The 27,840-nt window shown below is 35.8% G+C and overlaps 1 protein-coding gene across 8 annotated transcripts in view; it reads right to left on the reverse strand.

Annotated features, from left to right (window-relative positions):
* Window positions 1-1,218: 1,218 nt before the first annotated feature.
* Window positions 1,219-27,840, reverse strand: part of PHF3 (PHD finger protein 3) — a 52,929-nt gene continuing 26,307 nt past the window's right edge. For all 8 annotated transcript variants that reach the window (XM_082305312.1, XM_082305307.1, XM_082305305.1 and 5 more), the window contains 12 exons: window positions 19,188-19,515; window positions 17,982-18,159; window positions 15,387-15,537; window positions 15,108-15,264; window positions 13,963-14,079; window positions 11,580-11,711; window positions 10,997-11,129; window positions 10,242-10,437; window positions 8,462-8,609; window positions 6,894-6,983; window positions 5,468-5,663; window positions 1,219-4,268 (listed from right to left, as the gene is read on the reverse strand). In XM_082305312.1, the coding sequence (XP_082161438.1) occupies window positions 2,086-4,268; window positions 5,468-5,663; window positions 6,894-6,983; window positions 8,462-8,609; window positions 10,242-10,437; window positions 10,997-11,129; window positions 11,580-11,711; window positions 13,963-14,079; window positions 15,108-15,264; window positions 15,387-15,537; window positions 17,982-18,159; window positions 19,188-19,515 (4,009 nt within the window). In that variant the 3' untranslated portion in view covers window positions 1,219-2,085. The remainder of the gene's footprint in view (window positions 4,269-5,467; window positions 5,664-6,893; window positions 6,984-8,461; window positions 8,610-10,241; window positions 10,438-10,996; window positions 11,130-11,579; window positions 11,712-13,962; window positions 14,080-15,107; window positions 15,265-15,386; window positions 15,538-17,981; window positions 18,160-19,187; window positions 19,516-27,840) is intronic.

Here is a 27,840-nt window from a genome sequence, read left to right on the forward strand (position 1 = left end):
TTATCAAACTCTTAACAAAGCTCTCCCTCAAGAGCTGTTTTACTGTGGCTCTCTTTGGCTTCTACATGCAAGAAGCAGGTAGTAAAGCACTTGGCAAACTTGGAAAATGTTTACATATTCTTTCCAAACGGATTATTTCTGGTAGTTCTGGCAGAAAGCATTCCTGTCCCTTCCATACAGACAGCTGCAATTTTCATTGCTCCCAGTTTATTTTTAGAGCACAAATGGATGTGAATGTGAGAGATGGAACTCCCGTGGATCAGGAGGGGACTATTTTTGAACAGGTCAAAAGAAAATCTTCACAAGCAGAGCTGCTGATTTAGAACTTACTCCAAAAACCAGACCAACGCTTTGGTGCACTTCTATGTCTAAAGAACCCTGATGTAAATATTTAAACAAAACAACACGTGCATAATAATACCACGTATATTCAATGGCACTACTGCTAGACAGACCATGGAATTAATTTGGAAAAGACTAATTTAATTGCATCATGTTATCATGCTATGAAAGTTAAAAGTTTAAATATTGCTTCTAGCTACTAACAAACTGAGGATTATTTTTCTTAATGAATCTTCTCAACTATGAGCCTGAGAAACATTACTTAATGAAAGTCTACCACCCCCTTTATTTGGTGCAAGATTTTTAATTTTAGTCAATTTGACCATGAATTGCTACCACCTGCAAGGTAGCCAAATGAAATTTTACCTTAAAATATATTCATAATTAAAACTAACAATTAGCATGTTGTTAAACTGGAAAGACCTTTCTGGAAAGAAGAGGCTTTTCTACAGCAAAGTGCAAAACGCTACATCAGTACATAAGGTCATGTACTCAAAGTGAAAAACAAAACACTGAAAACCAGAACAATAAATCGAAGTTTTTCTTTACATAGTGGAATATTTTTGCTGTTTCTGACAGACTCAACAAAATGACCAGGGTATTTTAAGAAGTATAAAAGCAGGAGATTTTAGTTTGTTTTCAGGTTTGCTTTTTTTTTGGCTTTCTGTTTTGCATCAGTGGATGGCAGTCACTACAAAATACCAATTTACTAGAAGTCCCAATGGTACAGACACCCTTCTGCCCCTCTCCTCCCTCTTCGCCCCCCGAAACTCGAAACGACCGAGCCATGAAGTGTACAACAAATGTGGCATTCTGTAACTCAGCCTGCTATATTCATTTAGCCTAGTTTCACACCTATGAAATCAAACACACACAGTATGTGAGAAAGTTTTATCATTTTAGAATCAAAATATCCCTTAAAATATTTACATTTTACAGTAAAAAGGATAGCAAAACACAAAGTAATGTACAAGCTTAGGTATTCAAGTTTTTGAAGCATGGAAAATGGTAGGAGAAATGAATTTACTACTACAAATCATATTTTCAAGAATTTAGGTTAAAAATGCTTTCTTATTAAAACAAGTGCAGTTTAAAGCAATAACATTCAAGCAGCTCAGCCTTCCAATTTCTGGTCACAACCTGCTTCAGATGCTTAGGAAATACTTGAAAAACTAATGAAATACACTTGAATTATTTTATTGTACTACTGAATAACTTAAAAAACTCTTCACACCACCGAGCATATTATATTTTGTTGTAATGTGTGTGGATTCTGAGGCTTTGCTACAGTCTTTAAAAACAGTGCAATTTAAAAAGAAGGTTATTGTATGAAATTCACCTTTAAAATTATCAGAGCATCTTAAAACAGAAGAGAGCACAAATTACCAAAGGCAGCAACTATACTGCAGACTTGACTAAAGCCAACTTCATCAGCTAAGAAAATTTCTAAGCCTTTATTGCATATTAATAAAAGAAATCTTTAAAATTTTGAATATACAGCAATGTAAAATTTTTAAAAATATTAAACTCCTACTTCTAGCGATAGTTGGTATAATGAAAAAAAGGATGAGTATTGGTACACCGAGTGGTACCAAAACACAGACTTGTTTCTGCAAAACACCAACACTGAATAAAAAAAGATGGCACAATCCTAGCAGGCTTTTATTTCTTTTTTATACAAAGTTTACGACATTACTCTAACAGTTTATTTAAATAGGATTTTAAAAGACTGCCTGCATCTTTTTACCTTTTGCTTTTAGTTCTGTCACTGTGGTCCCTATGTCTCTCTCTGTTCTTTTCACTTTCTCGTTCTCTATGCTTCTCTTTGCTTTTCTCCCTCTCCTTATCTTTTTCATGAGCCTGTTCTTCACTTTTAGGCTTCTCTGTCTTTTTTTCTGGATTTCTAGTCTCTCTAGGGCTTTTTCCATCAGCAGCCCTGTCACTGTGTGGAGATCGCAATCTTTCTTTGTCTCTCTGTCCTTCCTCTCTACTCTTCCTCTCTCTCTCCTTTTCCTGGTTTCTGTCTCTGCGTCTATTTCTTTCAGAATCTTGCTCCCAATATTTTTCATTGTTCCACTCTTTTTCATGTCTGTCTTTCTTTTGGTGATGGGATTCACTGTAAAATCTTTGTCTGTGTTGATCATTTTTTCCTCTACTGAACCCTCTCTCCAAATGCTGTTCTTGTCTGCCCCAGGGATCGCTGTGGCGTCTTTCTGGTCTCCTACTGTCTTTACTCTGAAAAAAATTTTCTGGCCCCAAAAATCTTGATTGTTTGTGGGCCACTGGTAGCCCTTGTGCAATGGGTCCGGCATAGTGTGGTGGCTGACCTGATAAATGAGCTACTGGTGGCCATGGCATCATTGGATTTTGAGGAAAGCCAAAGCCTGGAGGAGGAAGAAGTGGAGGTGGTAAATGAGGAGGAAATCCAAACATAGGGTTGTTTTGTGGAGGGAAGTTATGAGGTGCAGGAGCCTGAAACTGAAATCCAGGTGGATTAGATTTAGGATGCTGAAAATTCTGCTGTGGAGGTCTAACAGATGAGAAGCTGCCACTTGTAATAGGGCCTGGGACTTTGGAAATAAATTCAGAACGAGAAGAGTTTTCGGTTTCAAAATGAGATGAAGTTGCTGCTGGTCCTCTTCTAAATGAGTTCACTGTTTCAATGTTTTGCATCAGCGCATCTTCCTGTGAGTGTCTGGTATCTTCCGCTTGTGCCGCGCCTGCGTTATCTGCTTTTGCTGCAGTTGAACTGTACTGCGTCTCGTTGGTTTGCGCATCACTTTGATACAGGTTTAAGCCCGCTTCTCCAGAAGACTGTTTATTCTCTGGTTCCAACTGATCATTTCCTGAAGCGTTCTGTCGGTCTTCATTTCTGCTAACGTCTCCTTCCTTGTTTTCCGAAGCATTAGCCTGCTGGCTTCGTCCAGCTGCCTGTCGTGGGTCTCTTTTAAGATTAATAAATGGCGGTGATTTAGAGGTATTGGCAGCAGTACCTTCAGCAGAGCCCACATTAACATTGTTCTCACTGGGTTTTTTCCCTGCATTTGATGAGGAAGAAGAAAAGCTGGAATTTGTGGTCCTTCTAACTTCCTGTGCAACGTTCTCCTTGTCAGGTAACTGCCTCTTTGGGTCATTTTCTTTACTTTCTTCAGTTTCTTTATTCTGTGACTGAGCAGATAAATTTGCTAAAAATGCTTCTGTGGAGACATCTGGAGGTTTTCCCTTAAGAGTCAGCCCTATCAAAGATCCAGCACTTCTTGCAGAACTTGAGGTCCCTACAGCTGCTGCATCCGCAGTTACAGCAGCGTTAGTGGATTCCTGTAGATCATCCAAACCAGTCTTTGCTTCACTGACTTCAGTAGTTACCTCAGCAACATCCATGTTTTCTTCTTTTAAGGTTGCTTGTTCATTTAATAATGGTATGTCTTCACTGGGACTTGCTTCTGACTTGCCGTGTTCATATACCTGCCCTGTTGTACCCAACAGGCTTTGGAGAATATCATCCACTGGCAAGGGTTTATTTGCTAGCTCCAGAGTAGAAGGCTGATTTTCCCATCCAACCAGGACTCCAGGAAGAAATCTGAGAGGCTTTGGTGGTTCATGTTTGGTACTTTCCACCAATGGTTCAATAACTGCTGGAACATCTTCTATATTAGATTGCTGAGGTTTATTTCTCTGCTTGTGTAGCACAGTTGTGAAGGAATTAAAAAAATCATTTTCCTCCTCTTCTTCTAGTGCCAACTCATGATGAGAGACTTCAGGTTTGTTTGGCTTACTTTTCTTCTCTGGTGGCAAGTTACTCAAGGTACTTTCAGAAGCTTCATCCACAAAACTACTAGTAACGCTTGCAACGGCAGTAATCTGCCTCTTCATTTTCTGGCGAATTATCAATCCCAGTAATAAATTTGGTCGATGTATTTCAATCCCTGTACAAAATTGTAACAGCAATTTATCATCTCCTTATGTTTTGGTTAAAGCAATCATTTTAGCAAAAATAACCCCCATACTCTTACAATATATTATAGAAAGTATTCAGTTTATGATATTTGAAATTTCCATCATTAAACATAACAAACAATACTTGAAATAATCAAAAAATCTATTTCTGACATAAAAATTATGACTTCAAACATTGCAAATTAAAATTCCTTTAGGTACTATATCACCCACTATAACTTCCAAGTACAGAATACAAGACAGTGATATAGGACATCTCGTCACATAAGAAAAAGCACAGAAGTTAAACATCATGTTAGTCTAACACAGCTACAGTCTGGTAACAGTGGTGGCAAAGCACAAGAGGGGGAAAAAAAAAAAGTAAATAGTACACTTGCAACCACAAAGTCTCCTAATCAATTTGTGTTAGACATACTTCAAAGATTTACCAAGAGTGTCTTTCCAAAATGCCTCCCTCATACCAGGAAGGCACCGTGTTTCAAGTTATACTATTAGCTATCTCTTCACTATGTCTTTTGTTCTGTATAATTTAGGTTCTTGCAAAAAAAAAATTATGAGTTGTAGCTCATCCTCTCTTCATTTCAGCTCTGCCTATCTCAAAAGAAGAAATCATCCACAAATTTTTATAACCAAAATAAATTGATACAAAATAATTCAGGTGTAAGCAGAACAACTGAGAGCCATTTCAGGATCTTTTCTTCCTTGCCCACCTGTTTTTTTTAAACTTTCCATGTCTTTTTTTTTAAGGAAGTTTAGAACACTTGAGAAAAAAGGAATTAGTGCATTTCAAATAATGAAAAATACTATTTTAATGTTACAGCATCAATTTGGAGTTCAGTATGTCTACTATCATAGTTCACTTCCATCACTGAATTTACTGAGATTGTAACCTACAAAGCCACCCGGGTTAGAGGAAGAATGTAGTAAACATGAAACAAAAGTTACACACAGTAATTTTTTCGACAACAATACTTTAAAGTATCAGAATAATCTTACAATGGCAAATTAACGTCTTTTCAAGGAAGCTAATATAATGTTATGGAAAACTCATGACATGTCTGAACAGAATAGCTGGCATTTTAAAATTTCATTTTCTCTTACATTTATGTTGCAAACTTCTTTTAGCAGTGTTATGATAATAAAGGTCCGAATTCCAAGCTGTACTTACCAGGCCCGTCAAAAGGCACAAGATGATGTGGGACTTTATCTGAGGAACCTAAAGGGATGAGGTACAAATCTTTCACTTGCTTCATGTTATTGGCCGCTACACCATAGCGTTTTCTACTGCTGAAATATGCAAACAACAACGCGTAGGATATTTGATCCTCTTCAGTTACAGGGGTAAAGCGTACTACACAGATCTCCTGTTTACAAAAATAGAGGGAAAAAGACGGTCAGATACATTTTTCTATGAAATTTTAATTGTTTTAGTGACTGCTCTTTATTTATTTAAGCACAGTTCAGAGGAGGAGAAAAAGCCTCCCAAAGAAAGCAGAGAACAACAGAGGAGCAGAAACAAGGCCAAAAATAATTATGGAAAACTGGAGAAAACAAATAAAAAGCATTTAGTATAAAAAAAATTAATGACAGTGCATGACAGAAAAGCCAACATTTTATCAGCCAGCTAAATAACAAGTTTTAGGGAAGCATGCCAGCTTCCAAGTAATTATTCCCCTCCCCACCCTGAACATTACTAGAAGGCTTTATTTTGTAGTCTATTGTGTCAGAGATATCCATTAATACCAGGGAAGGACCAGTATTCAGATCCCAAAATTATGACCAAAGCCCAGCTCAGGAGTCAATGCTGGGGCTGATGCTGTTTAATGGCTTAATTAATGACCTGGAAGATGGGACAGAAGACACTCTGCAAAACTGAGATGACACCTAATTAGGGGCAGCGGTCGATACGCTGAAGAGTGTGGGCTGCCATTCAGAGGGACCTCAACAGGCTGAAAAATGGGCTGACCTTCATGAAGGTCAGCAAAGGCAAATGTGACATCTTGCACCTTGAGATGGAGCAACCCCATGCACCAGGAGAGGCCAGGGGACGGACTGGCTAGAAAGCAGCTTGGCATAAAAGGACGCCGGGTCCTGGCGGACAAGCTGAATGTGAACCAGGCCATGCCAAGAAGGCCAACTGCATGCTGGGTGTCAGAACCGGAGCAGGCAGCAGGCCAACACAATGATTATTCCCTTCTATCCAGCACTCGTGAGAGAGCACCTGGAGAACCCTATCTAGTTTTGGGCTCCCCAGCCCAGGGACAACCTGCACACAGCGGGACAAGTCCAGTAGAGGACCACTGAGATGGTTTTGCATACTGCAACAGTACCGAAACAAAAGGGTAACACTTGAGACGTGTGAAGTGGTGTCCAAACATTCATGAGTTACTGTCTCAAAGGAATACAAGTATTCTCAAACAGCAAATGACAGGTTAAGGCTAATAGTAAGAAAATAAACACCATCAGCTGCCATCCATCCCATCAGTTATCCTTAAAAGTGTCATGTATTTCACAAATATTCCAGGGAAAAAAAGACCTTTAGGGTGAATAGGGTGAAAGTTAAACAGCAAGCCTTCAATATGTAAAATTCTTACCTTGGTCCCTGAAGCTTTGATTTTTTCGACATACTCCCAGACAGTGTGAGGAGATATCCTGCCACCTACTTGAATACTATCAGGTAAATCCTGTGAGAAAGGACAACAGAAATCTGAATCCAACATAAAAATTGTGGTAAATTCTTCATCCAGTATGTATTTAATATATTCAAAACATACTTAATTCTTATAGTTCTTAAATTATAACTTTAAGATATCAGTAGAAGTTACAACAGTAGAAACAAATTAATTTACATTTAAATTTTGGATATTTAAATTAGGATTTTCAATGCAAAGTTAATGACCTGTACTAAATTAGTTATCATTCAATACTGTTCATCTATACCTTCCCCAAAATTATTTATTTCAGTAACATTAACTGCAAACGTAAGTGTACTGCGCTCTGGAAACACTCAAGTTATCTGTAAGATCAAACTGCTATGAGAGCCCCACGCCTATGAAGGAAGGTTATTTATTGTATAATAAACTTTCAGAATCTTAATCATGAGGGAAAAACATAACCTACACACACGTGCATATAGAGACATAAACTTGTTCTTGGATATTATCAAGTTTACTATTCACAAGTAACAAAAATAGACTTTCAGACTCATTTAGGAACACCTAAGAAAAAACAGTTTTTTGAAATAAAGCAGAAGAGTTTTGAAAAGCACATCATATTCGTAAAACAATCCCTTAGTATTAAAGGGTACTGCATGCCCTGCACTTCACCGAAGATATACAGCAAAGTAAAGATAATCACATTAATAGAAGACTTCAGTCTGTTTAATTAGAAAGCTGATGCATCCTGTGTCACCGGCAAGAAGCAACACTGAGCCTTTTGAGCTCTCTGATCTTTATTTTATGACATGAAGACAACTATTATAAGCAGTTGCATCCTTTTCCTGCCTCTCAGACACTGAAGAGAACACTACATAAACTTTTTTTTTTTTTTAGGAACAATTTAGTCTTACAGTGGAAGGTTAGGACCAGAATTGCCAACAGACAGGCAAAAAAAGAAACCCTGTTACGCAGGTTTTTGTTGAAGATGAGAAGACTTCTCGCACTGTCAACAGAAACCAACAGTAGACACTTCTCTTCCAGAAATCGGTATCGACTTATTTAATGCTTTCAATTCATAACCAAGCTACAATTTTCTCACCTCTAATTAAGAAAATGGATGCCACACAGGTGGTTATTTCAGTAGCATATTTTGTCCTATTTTTCCCTGCTACTTTATACTACAGAAGATGCTCCATAATAAACAAAAAACAGTTCAACTCTTATAAAACCAGCTCTGGAAATACTGCTGCTCATGCTCAAGAAACATCTTACAGTGAGATGAGAGCAAAAGAACTTGAATCCTGATGAACCACGGGTCTGTGAAGGACAAACTGAAAAATACTTACAAATACATACCCTAACCTCTGTCCTCCCACAAATACTTTACCCAGTACAATGATCATGCTTCACTGCCTTTCATCATTATATGATTATTAGCCTACAAGGTAAACAAGTCGCTAAAGTTAATACATGAATTTTTCGTTCTTTGCAGTAAACAAAAGTACCTCCGTTAAATACTCAAAAGAGCCAGAAACTGGATAAGCCTTAATAACAAACTTTGCCACTGAAGGCATATTGATAAAACCCTTCCAGATGAAATTCAGGCGTGCCAGAAACAGACTTTCACATTCCACAGTACCAGGTGTTTCTGACCTAAAAAACGACAAACAAAAAAACACTTTGTTTAGAACATGACATATCATGCAAGATCCTGTAAATCAGAATCTTTCTTTGTAAAAGAAATTATGTGTCATTAAGAATTTTCTTTTTCGGTTAAGCATACTTGAGGGTCAATGAAAAGAGACAGGCAGACAACCACATTTCTCATCTTCCAGTGGAGCAGATGTACGTTACATGAATTACCGTCAGATAAGCAGCACATTAGTTCACTACTGTATCTTTTGAGTATGGAGAAGTTACTTAGTCCAAGAGTTATTAAATGCTACTGAAGAGGACACACAAGCACATACAGCTGCTGCAGACCTAGTAAGATCTTCCCCTGCCACAGGAAGGGGAGGAGAAGATGACACACTGCCCGCTGGCCTATCTTCACCCCGCTTTCCTACCTCCTAGGTTTTGTTGCAACGCTGTCTGTCCACCACCTGAATATCTGCGTCCCCCTTCCCTCCTTTTGTCCCACAAGCCAGCTCCTCATCTCTTCCCACCCATGCATCACTTCCACGGCTTCTGTGAGCGCCTCCTCCCAATTCCAATATCATCAACGGTACAAAACAGCATTTTTCCCCACTTCAAAAAAAAGTCTCAATAATATTTTTCAGAATAAACGGAAAGACTTAAATAATGTCACAGGACAGTGTTTCTCAGCCTGGGGGTTTCCTCATGGAAAAGGTTACAGCCACATTTCAACATTTTCCAACATGTTATCAAAATATTCTAGGCAGGCTATCAGCAGTTTTAAGCTAGCCACCCAGTAGCACCAGATGTTGTACTGTTACAGTAACACAGTAACCTGTTCCTTTCTGTCTACACTAGAAATGACATCCTTGAATCTTCAGCGAGCCACTCAAAGAACACTGTCCTGTCCACTGTCCTTGGTGAAGGATCCCACTGATGCCCTGATAAAGGCAAAATCTCAGCACAAACTCCAGTCAATTCTAAATAACTGGAAGTCAATGTTTTTCTAGCAATCCCTTCCTCAAACCAGAAAAAAACAGCCTCATGAATTGCAATTCCCTCTTTAGTGGGTAGCAGAGTAGAGTGTGGAAGAAAATGAAGAGAGATGACAGCAAATATGGCAAAACATCAAACAAGCTGCTGTTATCTGTCATTTCTAGAAAAATGTTGTTTTGAGATTTGAAACTAGCCTGATGTACCAGTGTAAAGTGCTCTGTTTAGAGCAACCTCAAACTCCCTAGCTTTATATATACATGTACAAGCACACACTCATTCAACTGCAGCACTGTACATATTACCGTCCTTAATAGCAAAATACAATATGAAATCTATATTCTGACTTTTTTACTATGAACTCAGCTGCCTCTTTAGGCCTTGTTGCACCAGCAAACATAAGGTAGTTTACTTTTCCCCAAAAGAAAATGTAGTAATTAGGAGTTTGTAATCATAATAATATATGTACTATTATTTATATAAATGTATAGCATCATTTACTCCAGCAGATAATCCCATTCCTAAGAAGAGATGCACAACTTCAAGTACACAAATGGATTAATGAAATGCCATTAAAAAATTAACTTTAGTCATAATAGCTTAACAAGATTAATAACGTCTTTCGTTTAAAAATACTGTTTCTACAGTTTATATTACTTTGGGAGAGGTGTGAATGATGATTTTGATGAGTCTTGCTTATCATCTTCCAGTAATTCTGAAGCTAAAATACTTGATGTTGAAGAAAGCGCGTCTGCAATGCTCTCAGCTTCGTTGTCTGACTGCTTCCGTGCAACTCCAACAGACACCTTCACTTTTTTCGCAGAAAGATCATCAGTAGGTGGTGCCATTCGGCCTGCAGAGAATGAATTGCAATGCTTTTTATTTTTTATTAAAGAAACAAAAGAGGGCTTCCTCTTGAAGACATGGAAGACACACCAAAAATACTACATATTGCCATTGAAGTGGGATAAGATAAAGAAATGATACATTTTATACATATTTATGATATGTATTATTATGTTAATATTCCTTTTATACATATTCATAAATATTTATAAAATTGTATAAATTTATACATTGTATATATTTATACAATATTATACCTAAATATTGCTATTGTAATGGGACAGGATAAAGAAATGAGGAATCAACAATAGCATGTACACCCATTAAAGGGATGTCCTTCTCTGCAGTCTTTTTTTTTAAATAGAAGACAACTTTATGCCAATACCCTATCACTTTAATAGTCTCTTTTGTAAATTATGAAGTAAAACATTGCTTCCAGATCTTTGTCAACAAAGTAGGGAAAAAAAAAGCACATTTATTTATATTCTTGAGGTATACTGAGATTTATGACTGAAAAGCATTATACAAGCATGATGTATGTATTCTGTCATGCTTTTAAAAATTACCTATGCAGATTTTGCAGTTAAGATCGAAGAGATGATTTTTATGTTGACTTGTGGTATCTGGAGATGCAGATTCATTTATTTCTTTATCTTTTTCAGCTTCCTCTGACTTCTCAAACAATTTCATATTAGGTTCCTAAGAAAAGTCAAACACATTTCAGTTAGCCTTTTTCTTCCTCTGTTAATATTCCTAATATTGCTATCTGTATTGCTTAAATATTTTATGGTATTTTCTTCCCTTCAGACATAAAACTCTCCCTTCAGCTGTATGGCCTAAAGGCTATCACAAAATCTACAAATGTATTAAGAGAATGAATTCATATTCCTAAATGTGTTTTTGATAAGATTTAGAATATTTTCTACTATTGGCAGAATTTATCATACCATCATGGACACAACATGGAAAAAAATAAAAAAGCACCAGGCCCAGAAGTGAAAGTCAATGAGGATAAAAGAAAAATTAAACTCAAAACAGACCTAACATATAATTACAGATCTGTACAACAAAATCATAAACAAACAAACCACTTTACCACCATATTATCTATGAACTAAATACACTGTGTTGCTGTGTTTTCTTTTCTACCTGAATTTCCATAACTTCCTCTTGTTCTTTTATCGGCGTTTCACTTTCAATTTCTATTTCTCCTTTGTGAGTAATTTTTGTGATAGGTCTTCTTTCAACTTCCCTCTGTTCCTTCTCAATCATTTCAATCGTCTGTAAAAACAGGGAGTTATTTATATTTACTTCCATGTAATAAAATTTGGAAATCCACAAACATACAGCAGAAAATATGATTGCAATTAGGAAACCCTCGAGGAAAAAAAAGAATACATTCTTATTTTGCAAGTGGGAAGTAGTTTCACGAAGCGAACGCACAAGCAGCTGGTCTAACTTCACCTACAATGCAGTGAGTACTTATCAGGCATGCGTTTAAACAAGTTATAAAGCAGACCTTCAACACTAAGTTTAAAGATACGTAATTCTGGGAAAAAAAAAAAAGGCATCAACTCTTTTCCCATAATCATAGGGACAATGTAGGACATAAATATATATAGATTTGTATCATTTTTCAAGATCTTGTTTTTGAGTACATAAACCTAACACTCTACCTCAATAAAAACATTTAAACGTATTCTTAAAGGAAAAGATGTGCTAATTCTGATCAGCGCGGCTGCTTTGCCCTGTCGCAAAAAATAAAACATAAACTGTTATTTCTAAAATTGCTTCTTAAAGCACATTTCTACTTCTTAAGCCAGAAACAGTTTGCGCTGGCTGTCCCCAGTATTTTAAGCCTGGTTTCATAAGGAAATAAGGATTCCATGATTATTTTATCCGTCTGCCAAACACCTACAGTTACTTTTGAACACATTGGGAAAACTTAAAAAAAAAAAAAATTAGTAAGTAACAGTCTCAAAGTCTTGCTTAAATAGAGGAATGAAAAATACAGTCAAATGATACATTGCTATTTATTTTATGTGTTGTATTACACTTCAAATTCTAGAAATTTTGAAGTATTTCTCTGAAATATTTAGGACCCTTCAGTAATTTTTGAGCAGCATATGCTCTCGTTTTGAAGCTGCTCCTCACAGCAGTGGACTGTTTTGTATGGTCTGTTTTCAGTATTTCATTGATGTTTATAAAAATAAATGTAATGAAGATGTACTGAAGATGGGCTTTAGCTAGCTACAGAATAAACAAACATTTCATGCCTTTCTAGGCCCTCAAAACAACTTTGAGATAATAGAATAATTCAACAACTGGTTTTGCATAGGAACTAGCAAAAAGTTGTCATGATTCATAAACAGGTCTAGTCGCAATATGCAAAGAAAAGGAAAAAACCAAGAATAATTAATGTCGCAATGCAAATCGCAGTCTCTAAAACAGCATCCCACTGTACTGAATCCGTTATCACTGAACATTCTTTCATTCTGAGCACACAGAATTCAAGAGGATGAATTTCCATCTATTCTGCCTACACTATTCTACACTACCTACTCAATATTTTTATTGGAAGTCATCTGATATAACCCACAATTCCTAGTATCACAAAACCCGAACACAAAATGCATACCAGTTAACACTACCCAAATTTTGTGCCTTTCAGTTCTACGAAGTGGCACATAAATACCAAAGATTCTGCCGACCCAAATCCAGATGTTGTAAACTAGAAAACTTGATGCTGTAAACTGGACATTTCTAAGCAGCTACAGTTAACTACCATCAGACTAACTGCCCAATAAACATGGTACTATCTAAGAAAAAGGCATCTTCTATAAAAATAATACAGCTCCTTATATTCCTGCTTCTCCTTCTAAATCGTCAACACAGCTATAAATACAGTGTGACTTTCTGTTTCAAGAAAAGTAAAGCTCTAACTAACCTAATAAACTTCCTACACTTTGTTGGAGGTTTTTTTTATTGTTTTGTGTGTGTGTTTTGTTGGTTTTGGGTTGGTTTTTTTTTTCCCCTTTAGACTGCTTTTCAGACTGGCAGAACAAGTTTTCAGCTTCAGGCCTACTTCTTGGTGGGTGAATTGTCATGCTCCATCAGTATGTAAGTTATAAACAACACCAGTTCAGTTTGGTTTGTCCAGAGAGATCTCTCTCCCTTTCTAAGAAACTGGTGTCTATATAGCTCCAGCTAGAGCTTTAAAATCTTGTTGGAAATAAGGACAAAGAAGCCTTCACTCTTGAGACAGAAGAAAAGAAGAGCACGCAGCAACAAAGTTGCACGGCAAAGTAAAATGCATGGTTTTCCCCTTTCAGGAATTTACTATGCTTCTTTCACTTCTGTCCTAACAACGCCTTTGGGTTTTGAATACTAAATAAATTATAGAGATCCTCCTGATTAGTCAGAGTTGCTTTGTGCAACATGCATTCTGTTCTTTCTACATACACTTAACCTGAAAACAGAAGTTAAATATGCTTAGGCAGTCAACTAAACAACATAAGTTGACAAATCTCACGTGTCTGTTTTCTCTCTGTCTCCAAGCAGCCAGTTCTTTGGAAGCCAGCTCTTCTGGGCTCATTTTTATTAGATGGTCTGGAGTAACCTCTCCTTTCAGTACTTTCTTAAATAAGATCTAGAAGAAAGAAGAAAAATTATCTGTTACCATCAGGACAAAAAGAGCTCACAGCAGGAAATAAAGCAGAGAAGCAACATACAACATACTCCGTACAGCTATATGGATCATGTGGTTTTGTAATTATCTCCCACTGTAGGAAGCTGTACTCATTTAATACATAAAAAGCTTAATTCCAGAGTTCCATTTGCTCTGCATAACAGAATGTATCTACATATACCCTTAATGATCATATTAACTGTTGTTCCAAAGGAGAAAGTGAGTTTATGCCCATTGCAGCAGTAACTCAAGACTTTTTTTTTTTAAAGCTGCAAATCCCCTGTATTACACAGCAGAAAGAAGCTAGTATTAAAGAGGATGTCTATGCTTTTTGACTGACTGAACTGAATTCCTAAAAAAACCCCACGATTCAGCAGTATGAGCAAAGAGAAGCCAGTGACAGAAGTTAGCCTGTTCATATAATTTATAGTTGGCTAACTGTCATAGCAAAATACTACAGACAAAACAACTTGATCAGAATAACTGATAAAAGGACAAATGATAGAAGTTGAGGAGGCGAGTATGATGTTGAATAACAGGCTCATAGAAAGCAGAAAAGAGTGAAGACCAAGCTTGAGAAATCTGGGTATGAAAAAGCACAGTGAGACAAGCTGCTGGACAGTAACAAAAATAACTGCAGTAAGCAGGAAAGAGTTATGGGGGGAGAGGGACACCCAAACAACAGATCACTGGCAAAGACAAACACTTAAACTAAGCAAGCTATATCCACTACACTTTGAAACCCCGCTATAAAAAGTACACTGGGAGCAAGGAGTTGAAGAATTAATGATGGGGAACAAGCAGAAAAGAACAGAGAGAACACTCAGTGCACAAGAGGACAAACGACATCAAAGAGAGGAGGAAACCTACAGAAAAAAAAACAGGATAAACTGTGAAAGAATTAATAATGTATCTACATAGAAAACTGTTCCTTTAATCTATGGCAAATAAAGGATTTCTGTAAAGCACAACAGACAAATAATACATACATTGTTTTTAGGATCTTTTAGATTGAACATTAAACTTCTGTATTTGTTCTTATACTTTGAGTCAGTGTCCCGAAAAAAAGAAAACAACTCTCTCTCAATCCTTGTGGCAACTTTTGCTGCTCTCTCCTCAGGAATCTTTAAACTGGAGTCTGTCAATCTGTGAGAGAACACAAGAGAAATTACCAAATGCTTCCAAATACTTAATATTTTTTTCCTCTGCCTTCTGAAAGAAAATAATTACAAATACACATTAATAATTTCATTCAATAATATATCTACCTTTTCATCAGAATTTCCTTAAGAGACTGCTTGACACTTTGTCTTATCTGATCAGCAGAAGGTTTGGAAGCTGGCACAGCTGGCAGGTGTGTTGCACTAATGGATCCTTTCTCATTTTTCTTTTTCTTAATTTCTTGTTTCTCATGAACACCTGTCAAAACACACAGTTAAAAATTGTAAGCTACTCAAGCCACTGCTATAGACTTTTACCATTGCTAGATGTCATAAAGTTTTATTTTTGAATCGAACTTCAAGGAGAAGGAATGGACTCACAGGGTTGTTGTTTTTTTTCTTATTTGGTTTGGATTTTGTATTACATACATTAATGCAGAAAAAAAATTTCCTTAGCAGAAACAAACAGGACTTTTACTCTTTGACTTCAGGTATTTTCTTCTACACTGAACCAAGATGATCAGTGCTTATTAGTTTGATCTTAAGTAGGATTTTTGACTCTGAATTTTTGTGAAAGCATAGATTAATTTTTCAATGAGTAAACTGAGAAATAATATACCAGGAAGCACTTATTTTAAGCATATTAAACTTCACTTTAAAATCGAGTTTTTCATTAAACTTAGCATTTCTATATCTGTTAGCCATCAAAATTATTTCAATTATAATAATCTCAGCTTCTGATTCTGGTAACAGACACTCTTAAACAAGGCCATTATAAGTTTCGTGTCATAAATAATACAAAAAATGGAAATTTCTAATCAAATTAAAATCATTAAAGCAAAAAACCCAAATTCTTCAAACTTTAATTTTCAGAGTGTCAACTGAAAGCTCATTTGTCTCACCACATGAACGTGTCACTAATTTAGAGCAGTAGCCTTCTATTTATGAAAGCAATGGGAAATAAACAATATTAATTTATTCACTTTCTACTCTGGAAAAAGAAACAAATTGAAGACTGATAAAGATTGAACTTGAGTGTTTGACAATAAAAAGAAGTATTTCTTTATTATCACTTTCACCTATTGAGTGCAACTTAAAATGCATTAATACCAGAAGCAAACTAACTACATGTTCAAGCAGCTATAGAAAGACAGATTTTCTTTTCCGTTGGGCAGACTGAGTGGTTGGATCATCAACTCTCCCATTAATGCAACTATGACCCCTACCAAAATTACCAATTTCCCCTTCCTCACCAGCAAGGTGGTACAGACCCAAGACAGCCGTTTGCCACTCTGCACTGTGATCTCAAGTATGAATATGCGAGGCTTATTAAGTAAAGCAGCTCTAATACTGCTTTTATTTGCTCAGTATATTTTTTTGCTCATCTCCTCCTCAGAAGGAGGATGAAGAACTGCACTAAAACATTTTCAAAGTTGTAGCCTGAGGGGGGCGGGGAAATAGAAAACCTCCACATCCCAGCAACATTTTGGCAGTCTCAGCCATCTGAAAACGCAATGCCGTAACAGGGAAGCGATGGGCAAGATTAGCAATAAACAATGCCACTATAAGCATAATTCAAAGCAGTTAAGAGACTAAGACAAATGTGCTGCTTAATAATTTTATGCTAATTGTCCCAAATGAGACTGCCAAGTCTCCCCTCTGTTAAAAAACATTTTTAAGATTAACTTCTATTCTGAAATCATCATCGTAAAAATCTTTTTGTCATGTCCTAGTTCAAGTAATGTATTTTAGAACAATTCAATTGTTTCACGGATGCCAAAGACTCATTTCACTCCCTGAAATTTGCAGTTAAAAAGGATGTCAATTATTTTGTGACTCAGAATTTTAAAGTTGACCAACAAGGTATTTGAAGTCTAAAAGATACCATTCAGTATAAAATACTTACATTGAGATTTACATTTAACCCTGACATTTTCAATTGTTTTCTTCCACCAAAAAGAGTTTCTAGAATGCATCAGCATTGGCAAACGACCAGAAGAGCAGTTTTTTTGGTTTGTTTTTTTTTTTTGACAAGAATTCAAAGCTTGAGTTTAGGAGTGAAAGACACAGTTCTCACAGATAATCTCACTACCTTTGCTGCTGAGATTTCAGTACCAAATGACAATAACTTCATATTACCAGGATCTTAGCAGAGTAATGCTTCCTGGAAGGGAGCTGGGGAGGGGTAATATGTCCCTTCAACCTTTCGAATAAAATTTAGATTAAAATATGATGGCTCAGTGTGCAATATAATGTTCCCCTTTGAAATGAGTCGATACAATTATTTATCAGTTTGTGCAAAAGATATCAGCAAGTCAAAGTATAACTTATATAGCAATTAAACCACTTTTATGTACATTAAGTATTTAATAGTATTTTATGGAAGACTATTTCAAAGTTTTCTGCAACGTGAAGTGAAGTTTAATACAGAGATATCTTTGTGTACTTTTTCTTCCATTCTTGATTATGTGAGCATCCTCTACTATTCAAACAGGAAACAGTCACACATCTAACACAGGAAACATTTACCTGCTAAACAAAACTGAAAAAGAAATGAGAAATAAAGACCATAAACATCATGGAACAAACAGCTCTTCAGATCACTATCACATGTGGTTTGAAAAACTGATACTATAAAGTCATCATTCTTCACTGAACATATATGTGAATTACAGCCTGGAATACTGCACCAAACCTCACTACCTGATTTCGTGGACCTTTCAACAGCACTAAGGGACTCTTTACTCATTTTTTCATTTTTATCTTCAGGGGACCTCCGAGGAATTACAGCAGTTTGTGATCCTTTTCGAGCAGGAACATGTTGCCCTTTTTTAGTATCCGCGTCTCTGGACTCTGACAAGTTCTTCCCATCACCAGATTCCTGAAATAAACATTTACACGTTAGCACACTACTGAATGCTACAATGAGCCACTACGTAATTACAACACATTTTTCTCATTTTTTTAAGTATACTGTATAATGAATTCCCTGAATGCATGCGCCATCGTATAATATTTTCTAAAAAGTTACTGAGCAATATCCCAAATTACTGCCAAGTATTTCTTAACAATCTCTTTGAAATTTTGCCTGAAGACACATCACAGGCAGTTTGCAGTTAAACTCTATGTTGAAAACCACTACATTTTCAGTCATTTTAAAAGGTCAGGGATACCAATGAACATCCCTTAACCAGTTTTAACCACATATCCACAGGGAGTCACTTATGTTTAGAAAGCACATGTAAACCAAAATTAAACAGAATAGCTTACGTGTCAGAATTACAATACTACTATTCAGAAATAATACAGAAAGGATTACTGATGATTAAGTTATGATAAATATGACACTATACACAAAAAGACTCTAAAGAATTGTAATAAAATTATCTCACTGCTCTCACAAATTATCCTTTGGTTAGTAAAATGGGACACAAAGAAAGCAGCTCTAATTAAAATTTTAGGCATTTTCTTCTACATACAATATGAAGCTAAAACAATCAAAACTACCATACTGTTTTCATATTGTTTTACAGATATTTAAAAGACCTGTGGTTTACAGCACACAGCAAATTGACAGATGTCCCATAAAAGCGTTTAGAAATCTGAGAGAAAAATGCACAAAGTTCTTCACCGTTTCTATATACATCTATATATATATATAGGTGTATATACACACACGCATATGACGTGCACATAACCCTGCTCAATATAAGAGGAGTTTAACAATATCATCTCAGAAGAGTCAAGCCAGTTAGAAAATGAAGTAACTCTGAAAATAATAATGGAGAAGTTTTATATTAGATTCACAAAAATATTTCGAACATGGTATTTTAAATGGCAGGGGGTTATGAGGAAACTCCTTCTACCCCCCAATAATTAACAGAACTTTAAGCATTAAATACGACTCACCCGTCTGAATATTTTGACTTTGTGCTTCCCAGTGTCCTCCGTTTGCTTTGTTTTCTCAGTTGTTACATTTAGATTACAAGTAGGTATTTGCTTCGACATCCCTGGTTTTTCACACTCAAGTGCTTTTTCTTCTCTATGGACTTCAAGTTTCACTTGAGTATCTGGTACGCTTTGATCAAAACACTCCATTTTTTTGTCCTCTTCAGCACAGCACTTCACACACACATATTCTTTATCTTCTTCACCCATCTGCTGTGCTTGCAAAAGACTCAGTCCAACACAATCACCATGAAACCAATCATCACATCTACCACAGCCTACCATAAATCTGAAAACAAAATAAGACATAAGTCAGTGTATAGACTACAAAAGAAGATACAGCAACTTAAGCAAAATGTACTACACTTGTTTTGATTTGTGCATCTCAACAATTCCTTCTTACCTGGTAAGTGATTTTCTTTGTAGCTTTACATCCATCTCCAGCCTTACGACATGGTATGATCTTCCTGAGAAACAGGTTTTTTGCCTTTTTGCCTTTTGTAATAGTCCAAGAGAATATCATAACCTCATTATGTTTTTTGTAACCTGCCCCCAAATCCTACCAACAGGATTTTTTCAGACTACTATTAAAAAAAAAATTTGATAGTAATATAAAGAAAAAAAAAAACACACAAAAAAAACCAAACCCCAAACCAACTAAAAATCCACAACTCTCAAAACCAATAAAATTTTGTTTGAAAAGACTTGGAAGACTTGAAAAGAAAGTTTTCTTGCAAGAGCACATTATCCTTGCTTTCCTTGAAAGATGACCATCATCCTTACATCGGAAATGTATCAAGTGCCACCTTCCCCAGCAGTAAGAGATGCTTTGAGAGTTTTGACAAATATGATCAGTACAGAAACATCAAGATACTCTAAATGAGATGGTATTTTACATCACGTTCCTTAGACCACTATTACTGAAATACTAGTGAACACAGGGCCAGGAGTTTGGCTCCCAACTACATCTGGCTAGCTGGCAGTGACTGATTAGCTCATTTTAAATAAGCTACATGCCACTTTTGCGTTGCTCAGCTATTTTATTCAGAGCTAATAGTTATTTAAAGAATGTGTCAAACATTAAAATGATACCATATAAAGGACACTTTTCATCTTGCAGTCACTTAAACTGTGCCATTATTTTGAAAGTAAAAGTAACTTTAGGTATGGATATTTTCAAAGTGTTGTAAAGATTACTTGGTCTAAAATAAAACCATAATTTCTGACTATTTTGCAGAAGTATTTTGAAAACTTCATTAGGTATCACTAGTACCGAATTGCACTGAAAGGCACAATTTCCAGTGGAACTATTTTGGAAGGATGTGGAATTTCAAAGTTAGAATAAATCTATTCCAGGAGACTTAATTGGTAGTAATTATTTTTTACAATCCTTTCTTATAGTAATGACTCTAGCATCATTACTAAAGATCTGCTTTTAAATTATGTAGGAAGATCTCTTGCATTGTCCACTTACATTCTTTTTCCCTTTTTATATCTTTTTTTGTTTTATACTTACATAAAATATATTAAATATATGTACTATGATATATATCGTCTGGATGAAGAAAATAAGATTTCAAGTGTATTATAAGAAGCGTGAGTGCTTTGCTAACACTGACAAATTTACTGAATAATTAGTTTTTAAATTCCATAGAAGACAGATCTGGTTTAAAAAGTAATTCAATGAAATGCTGGTTGTTTCAGCAATATATTCAACAAGCTAAATACACTGACCTGCAAACCTTGTATCTTTAATCTAATATCCTATAAATCTCTTTCATAAGATGATTCTAAGGAAAATGATTCCTAATTATGTATGTTCCTATTAAGGCTAGGATCTGCCATCTGCTGACTTACCTACTTTGCAAAACCATATAAATATTACAGAACATGCTTAGAGGAACTCTCATTCACCAGAACTGTAGATGAACACTCCAGATGGTTTGATGCAGGTGCTATATATAGAAACTACAGGTATCTCAAGAGATGAAATATCTATTGAACAGCAAGGGCTTGAAACACAAGAGAAGGAAAGCAGAAAACATTGTGGCTTTATGTTCTATCCTTGCTTACCCAAAATAAATCAGGATTAAATTGTGCTGAAGAGCATTTTGATGCAAAATGAGTGTGAGAAGATTTAAAGCTCCAGCAGTTTGAGAAAAAGATCATTTCCAGCTTCACTAGCCTGTGATGCTGTTTGCTAGATTTGAATAAACCAGTTTTTAATCTAGTTTGTGAAGAAAACTATTTTCTCTTTTTTAATTTTCTTTTTTTCTGAGCTCTAAGGACATTTTTGGTATTAGTCATGACTAGCACACAGTATCTGCCTATCTATTTAGTAGTTTCAATTAGGAAGGCAGAGGTTCCTTCACATTTTGTCAGTACCTCAATCTTTTCACATCCATGTTCCAGCAAAGCAAAGATACAAGAAGGTAACATTAGGGGACAACCACTTCCGATGGTCTTACAGGAGTAATACCATAACATTCATAAACACAACAGGAAAACAGGAGAGAAGCGATGGGACTGTAACGCAGAGACGACTGCTCCTTTCTGAGACCCTAGAGCCAAACACACGATGGCAGGATATACAGCGCAAGTGCCTCTTTCACAACTGCAAGGACGCACAAGATGATGCTTTACATAGGATAAATCTCACACCACAGCAAGAAAATATTAGTAAAGCTTTGGGAATACTGAAACTGGTTACAAAAATTCCAAACATTAAGATTTTCTACAGAGCTGAAATAAGATCAAAGCATACAGTCAAGTGCTTCTTGCTTAGAGGATATTTTAATGTACTAATGAATGAATGCCTTTTGGTTAAAAATAGAAGGAAACCAAGAATACACCGTCTTGAAGCCACAACTACTACTTGATTTTTTTATTAAAAATATATGGGTTTTTTTTCCCCTGTTTGGAAATTCAGGCATTGGAGACCAATTTGTTAAATAAGCAAGGCAGATTGCAACCTTTAGCAACCAAAACAAAATTTTGATTATTTAGAAAACAGACTAAATTTGCAAAAAAAGCAGAGATGAACTCCAGAGACTAAAAATACGTAAGATGCTGCACATCTTCAACTTTAAATTGACAGCACATGCAATTTTCCAGCTTAGCTCACACACAGTAAGTGGGCAACAGGAATAGTGTATGATGAGTAAAGCACCAGATAGGCATCCAGTCTTACATCTTTATTTTCAGGTCTATTAAAAAAAAAAAAAAAAGTAAAAAATGAATTCAGCTCCGAAAGAGATCATTCTTCACTAAGAATATACACCAAGATGGACAGATGTCATTCAAGCCATCATAAGCAAACTACTGAAGATGGAATATCCATTTGGCTTCATTCCAGTCTTCACAATAAGGCTTCAATTACACTATATTTAAACACACACAATAAAACTTCAGAATTCAGGGTTCAGAAACTAAGACTACAAAGAGAATCTGGAAATGTCCATGAAGCCTGTACTATAAAACAGAATGTAATGTTTACAATTGTCTTGCTTAAACCTAGTCATACAAAACGGTAATAAAAATACTGGTGCTGCCTGCCCAAGAAATTCACTATTTCTACTAGTATTCTCACACTAGTCAACTGCAAGACTGTGACTTCTGAAGCTGGGAGAGAACATACTGATTTTGATACCAGTAACGTACATAATCCTTTTCACCATAAGGCCACTTTTACATCTTTATCTGTTTCACTCATCTGCACACAAAACACAATTATGATTTGTAACAGCAATTATAATTGAGTAATGGGCAATGCTCAAAGCCTAAAAAGGAGTCGAGGGAAACTGAAGCCTGGCTTGAAGGATCAAGGATGTCCTCTTGCACAGCTGTCAGAGTTGTGACTGAAGAGGTTCTGATATCTTGGACTATTAAAACACCAAAGATTCTGACTGTAGATTGCTTCAAGTTTGAAGTGCAGGAGTTTTACCCATGTTGTAAGGCTGGATTGGAAGATGTAAAGCTGAAAGAGAAAGAAAAGTGTGTTTTAAAATATTAAATCATACCACATTCAATAATAGAATTGCTTTCACTGGACTTTTAATATAAAAACAAAATTTTGTTCAAGAAAAGATCTAAAAAGAGCTGACAGATGACAGCAGACAGTACTACAGTTCATTGGGGCCTTTGCACAGAGTATGCTACTGTTTCATTCCTTTTAAAGAATCGTCTTGGTAGTCCACACATGAGCATGAAAAGATGCACCTTAAAATCAGAAAGTAATAGATGATACATAAAAATACATACATACAATACGTACAATAATTAATGCAAACCTTCCACAATCTCTCTTAGGATTCGGAGATTTCCTTTGGTGTGTTATTTGCAGTAAATTAAATTCATCTGTTAGATGAAAAACTCAGGCTTGGACGATTTATTTTCAAAATGTACAGGCCACGTTTTAAAATTAATTTACATACATTCAATTTATGTAACAAAAGCAAGTTTCCATAGAAATCCATTACTATGAAATAAGATTTTAGAAGTAAAATAGGCAGAAACCATCTTATTCATAAAACAATTGCCTGTTGTAAAGCTACACTTGAGTAAAATAAAAGACAAAAAATTGGCAGCTGTCAGAATAGTTCAGTGTGGGCCAGTAATCAGCCTTTTAAGATTAATTATTAATGTGAAGTCCATTGCCACAGAAAATCATTTACTTCAGAAATAATTGCCTCTCTTTAGTCCTTTGCATTTGTGGTACATAGCACAGGGAAAACACTGCAACAGGACTCAAATCTCCACAAAAAAAAAAGGGGGGGGGGGGGGGGGGGCAAACCAAACTATTTCAAACAGCACCCTAACCCTGAACTTACCTAAGAGTAAAACCACTGTTCACACACTTTTTAAGGACTTAAGTATTTAAAGCATGTCCCACATCGGCATCCCCCTCTCCCTTAATGGCACTGTTCACCAATCTTCTATAAAATCTGTTGTAAATTTGTATTAACATTACAACTGTGTCTCAGTCGCATTGATGCTACAGTCCAGACAACGTTAAAGCAGAGACACTGCATGGAGGCAACTGTTTTTTCCTTCAGCTAATAAAGATGTTACGAGTAGAGAAGATATTCACAGCAGCTTTAGCAGAGCCTGTGTTCCACAATGAAGTAGTATGGGCTCCATTCAAAGCTCAAGTGAAATGAGTGTTTGTCTAAAAATAAACAAAACAAACAAAAAAAAAACCACACAAACCCATTTGCACTGCCTTGTCAGAGCACATATACATGAGCAGTTTCTCTTGTTTGCTTTTTGTACAAGTTTAACACAGGTGACATGATTTTTCAGGTTTTGATCTTCTAAGAAACAAGAACAACCTATCTTCAAAGGAACACTATCAGCAGATGTCTTTACGTGGAATTTGCAGCACAGGAAAAGGACACTGCAAAGGTTTCCTAAGTATTAAATTTCAATAACCCAGCTTATATTATATAAAAGTTTCTTTTTTCCTTAAAGGCATAGTTTTCTTTGTTTTTCATGTTACATGAACCTCTCCAAAAAGGAAGCAAGCAGGGAGATACGCAACCCTATGCTCTCTGAACTAAAGGTGAATGAATGAAACATGCCCAACAACAAAACAGGAAAACCAAAATCACTGAACTTCCCAAAACTCTGAAAAAAATGGGTACAATACATCTCCTAACATTAATCACAAATCTGTTAAAAAATCATTAAGAAAAGCTCCATTACCAGTGGATTCTACCCACATGTTGCACGATCAGGACTGTACGTTCTATAAACTGCATATATATACACATACTTTATAAAACATTATTTTATTCATGCTATCCATTTGCCTGATTCCCTAATGGTACTGGTAATTAATAATAATCCTACCAATACTGCAGCGTAGTAATATAATCCATATAAAAACTACTAATAAAATGATACAGCTGTAAATATAAACCACACTGGAATCCTTCCATTCTTTAATTATACATTACAATGCTATTTTGTTTATACTGTCATGCAGTTTTTCTACACCTGTGGGTGGACATGGATGATAGCTTTTAACATTGCAAGGCTTTTCACAGTGGAAGAAAGCAGTAACAGAGACAGAAAACTTAAAAGCATCATCCATGACTGTAAACTGATGACATCTTGCATAATCTGCAGATTAACATGCTCATACTATTCAATGAACATGTACTAGCACTCGGGCATCATAATTATTCTAATTACTGTTTCTTGTGAAGAATGTTGTGACAACAATGATTCATTTGCTGTATATGCATCCGCCCTTAAAAAAATATGCACATGTAACTTAAGGGTAGTTCTAAGTTTGGAGTCTTAATCTCCTTCCTCAACCATTCTCTTTTATATTGGCAGTGCAAATTATATGATCACCTGGTTCCAAAATAGTTTACTGAAGTATTAGCACTATTTTCAAAAAACAAACATCCTAATAATAACCTTTACTAGAGGAAAAAACAGTTTTCAGATTATTTTTTTTTAAACTTCATCCATCAGCCAAAGTAATTTTCTGTACTACAGTTGTGCAGAAACTTTTTATTGACTATGTGTATGCAAGAGATCAGAAATACTATATCTTTGCTAAATCAACTCCTGCACTTTCCAATTCATTGCCTTTACAATAGTACTAATTTTTCCTCTATATTAAAGCAGAGTTGAAATGTGGTGAAAAAGAAGACCCTAAGTAAAACTCTGGTCCTGCATCACTTAAATTTTTCTGTGAGATCTGAGAAGGCCAGTTTGTGTCTGATCACACAAACTGCATGACCGAATCTCAAGCAACAACAAAACGAACAACAACAAAAAAAAAAATAAAAAAAACAGGAAAAAACCCACAACACAACAAAAGAGAATACCCACACTCCCACAGCCTATTAAAAAAACCTTATTAGAATTGTAGAAATCAAAAGAGGAAGTTACCAGCAACAAATTAAAGCTACAAACTTCCCTTGTGATATAATGCTTTCTAGAAAACTTGCTTAGAACGTTTCAAGTTATGTACTATGAATTATTAACCAGAAATTGGTGGAACTTCTTTCATTAAAGAAGACAGAGTGAAGATAAAGGAGACAATCTGCAAAACATCAGTTAGGTTTATGTCTATCTGTAAAAGAAAGGAATGAGTTCAGCCCTCCAGCCTGCAGAGAACTTGAACATCTACAGTGAACACTGGAGAAATTTATAATATCAGCCCTTACATCAGAAGGATGCATATGATGCATAGAAGAAGAAATCTTACATTAGCAGATTTCTCAATGTCTGCAGAGCTACCATCTTCATCTAGTTCTATGCCAAGAAATTAAATATTATTTTTCCTTCAACTATCTTTAAAGATCTTCAATCTGTCTTCAGGAAAAATAACTATTGTTTGTGACAAAGCTTAGTATTTTTAACATCACTTGAACTCATTAAGAAGTTGAGGTAGTAACTTCAGTCTGTAGCACTTTTCTATGTGATATGCACATCCACACATATACACACGTTTCATCTACAGCTAGATGAATGAAAATTTATGTCTACAATTTATGTTATTAGCCGATGAGAAAACCTCCGACAGCAATATGGGAACACAATGGCAAAGTTACACAAGTTGAAAGCAACACTATGATGAGTAACAACAATAATTCAAACTCTGCACTGAAAAAAACCTTTCAGATATGCTGAAAATTACTAAGTACAAAAAGTTACATCATAATTATCTGACTTGCCCAGAAACATAGAGTTTAGTTTTCATACGAAAGGACAATTATTTTTTAGTTATGTTGCAAAGGTAAATCTCTGAATGGGAATTAACACAATCAATCAGATAAACAGACTGAAACAATTAGTCCTAAAGCCCAGCATTGACCACCCACTCTCTGGGTAAGGGAGATGTAAAATACAAAACAGTATGTTAGTTCCAGCTTAGAAGCATCAAGACAAGTGGAAAACACAGCATGAATAGTCACTGTTCAAAGCTCAGGTGCCAAAGCATGACGATCGATTAACAGAAAAAAAAAAACAAACAGGCACACCTTTTATAAAGCAAGACACATTATAACTCGGTAAACTTTTTTTGATCATGCAAATCACATGTTTGTAAAAAAAGGATTCCTCCTTTTCCAGCCAAATGTGTTGTATCTGCAGTGCAAGGTAAGCATACTTTGACCTTGCACGTGGTCAGCAAATTATTGCATTTATTCCTGAAGATATAAATTGAATCCATTTGTCAAGTGCTGATTCTGAAATAAAACAACATACAAGTACCACCCTTCTTTTACTGTTCTTCTAGCAGGCGCAGCAAGATTACTCTGGGGCTATGCAAGGCCTACGTAAGCATCCCTCTTTGGGGATTCTGTACACAAACAAGGCTGATGAAACAATCTCCATGAATTATCTTCGATCTGAACCAATTTTCCAAGCTTAGTATTACATTATTGACAAGTTAGTGGCTTTGCATTTATTGTAGGGAATACAAAAAGGTTCAAGTGACGACTATTTTGCAGCCTGAATTCTAAATATGTTTCATTAACATGACATACTGCAAAGCTCTTATGCACATCATTTCCCAACTCAGGGCTGCAACTTCAGTTCAACTTCTTTTTCTAGAAGTAATTTCTACCGCAGCATTGATAAAATTTCCAAAGTT

This window comes from Platalea leucorodia, assembly GCF_965183815.1.
Source record: "Platalea leucorodia genome assembly, chromosome: 3".
In the NCBI taxonomy this organism is placed as follows: domain Eukaryota; kingdom Metazoa; phylum Chordata; class Aves; order Pelecaniformes; family Threskiornithidae; genus Platalea; species Platalea leucorodia.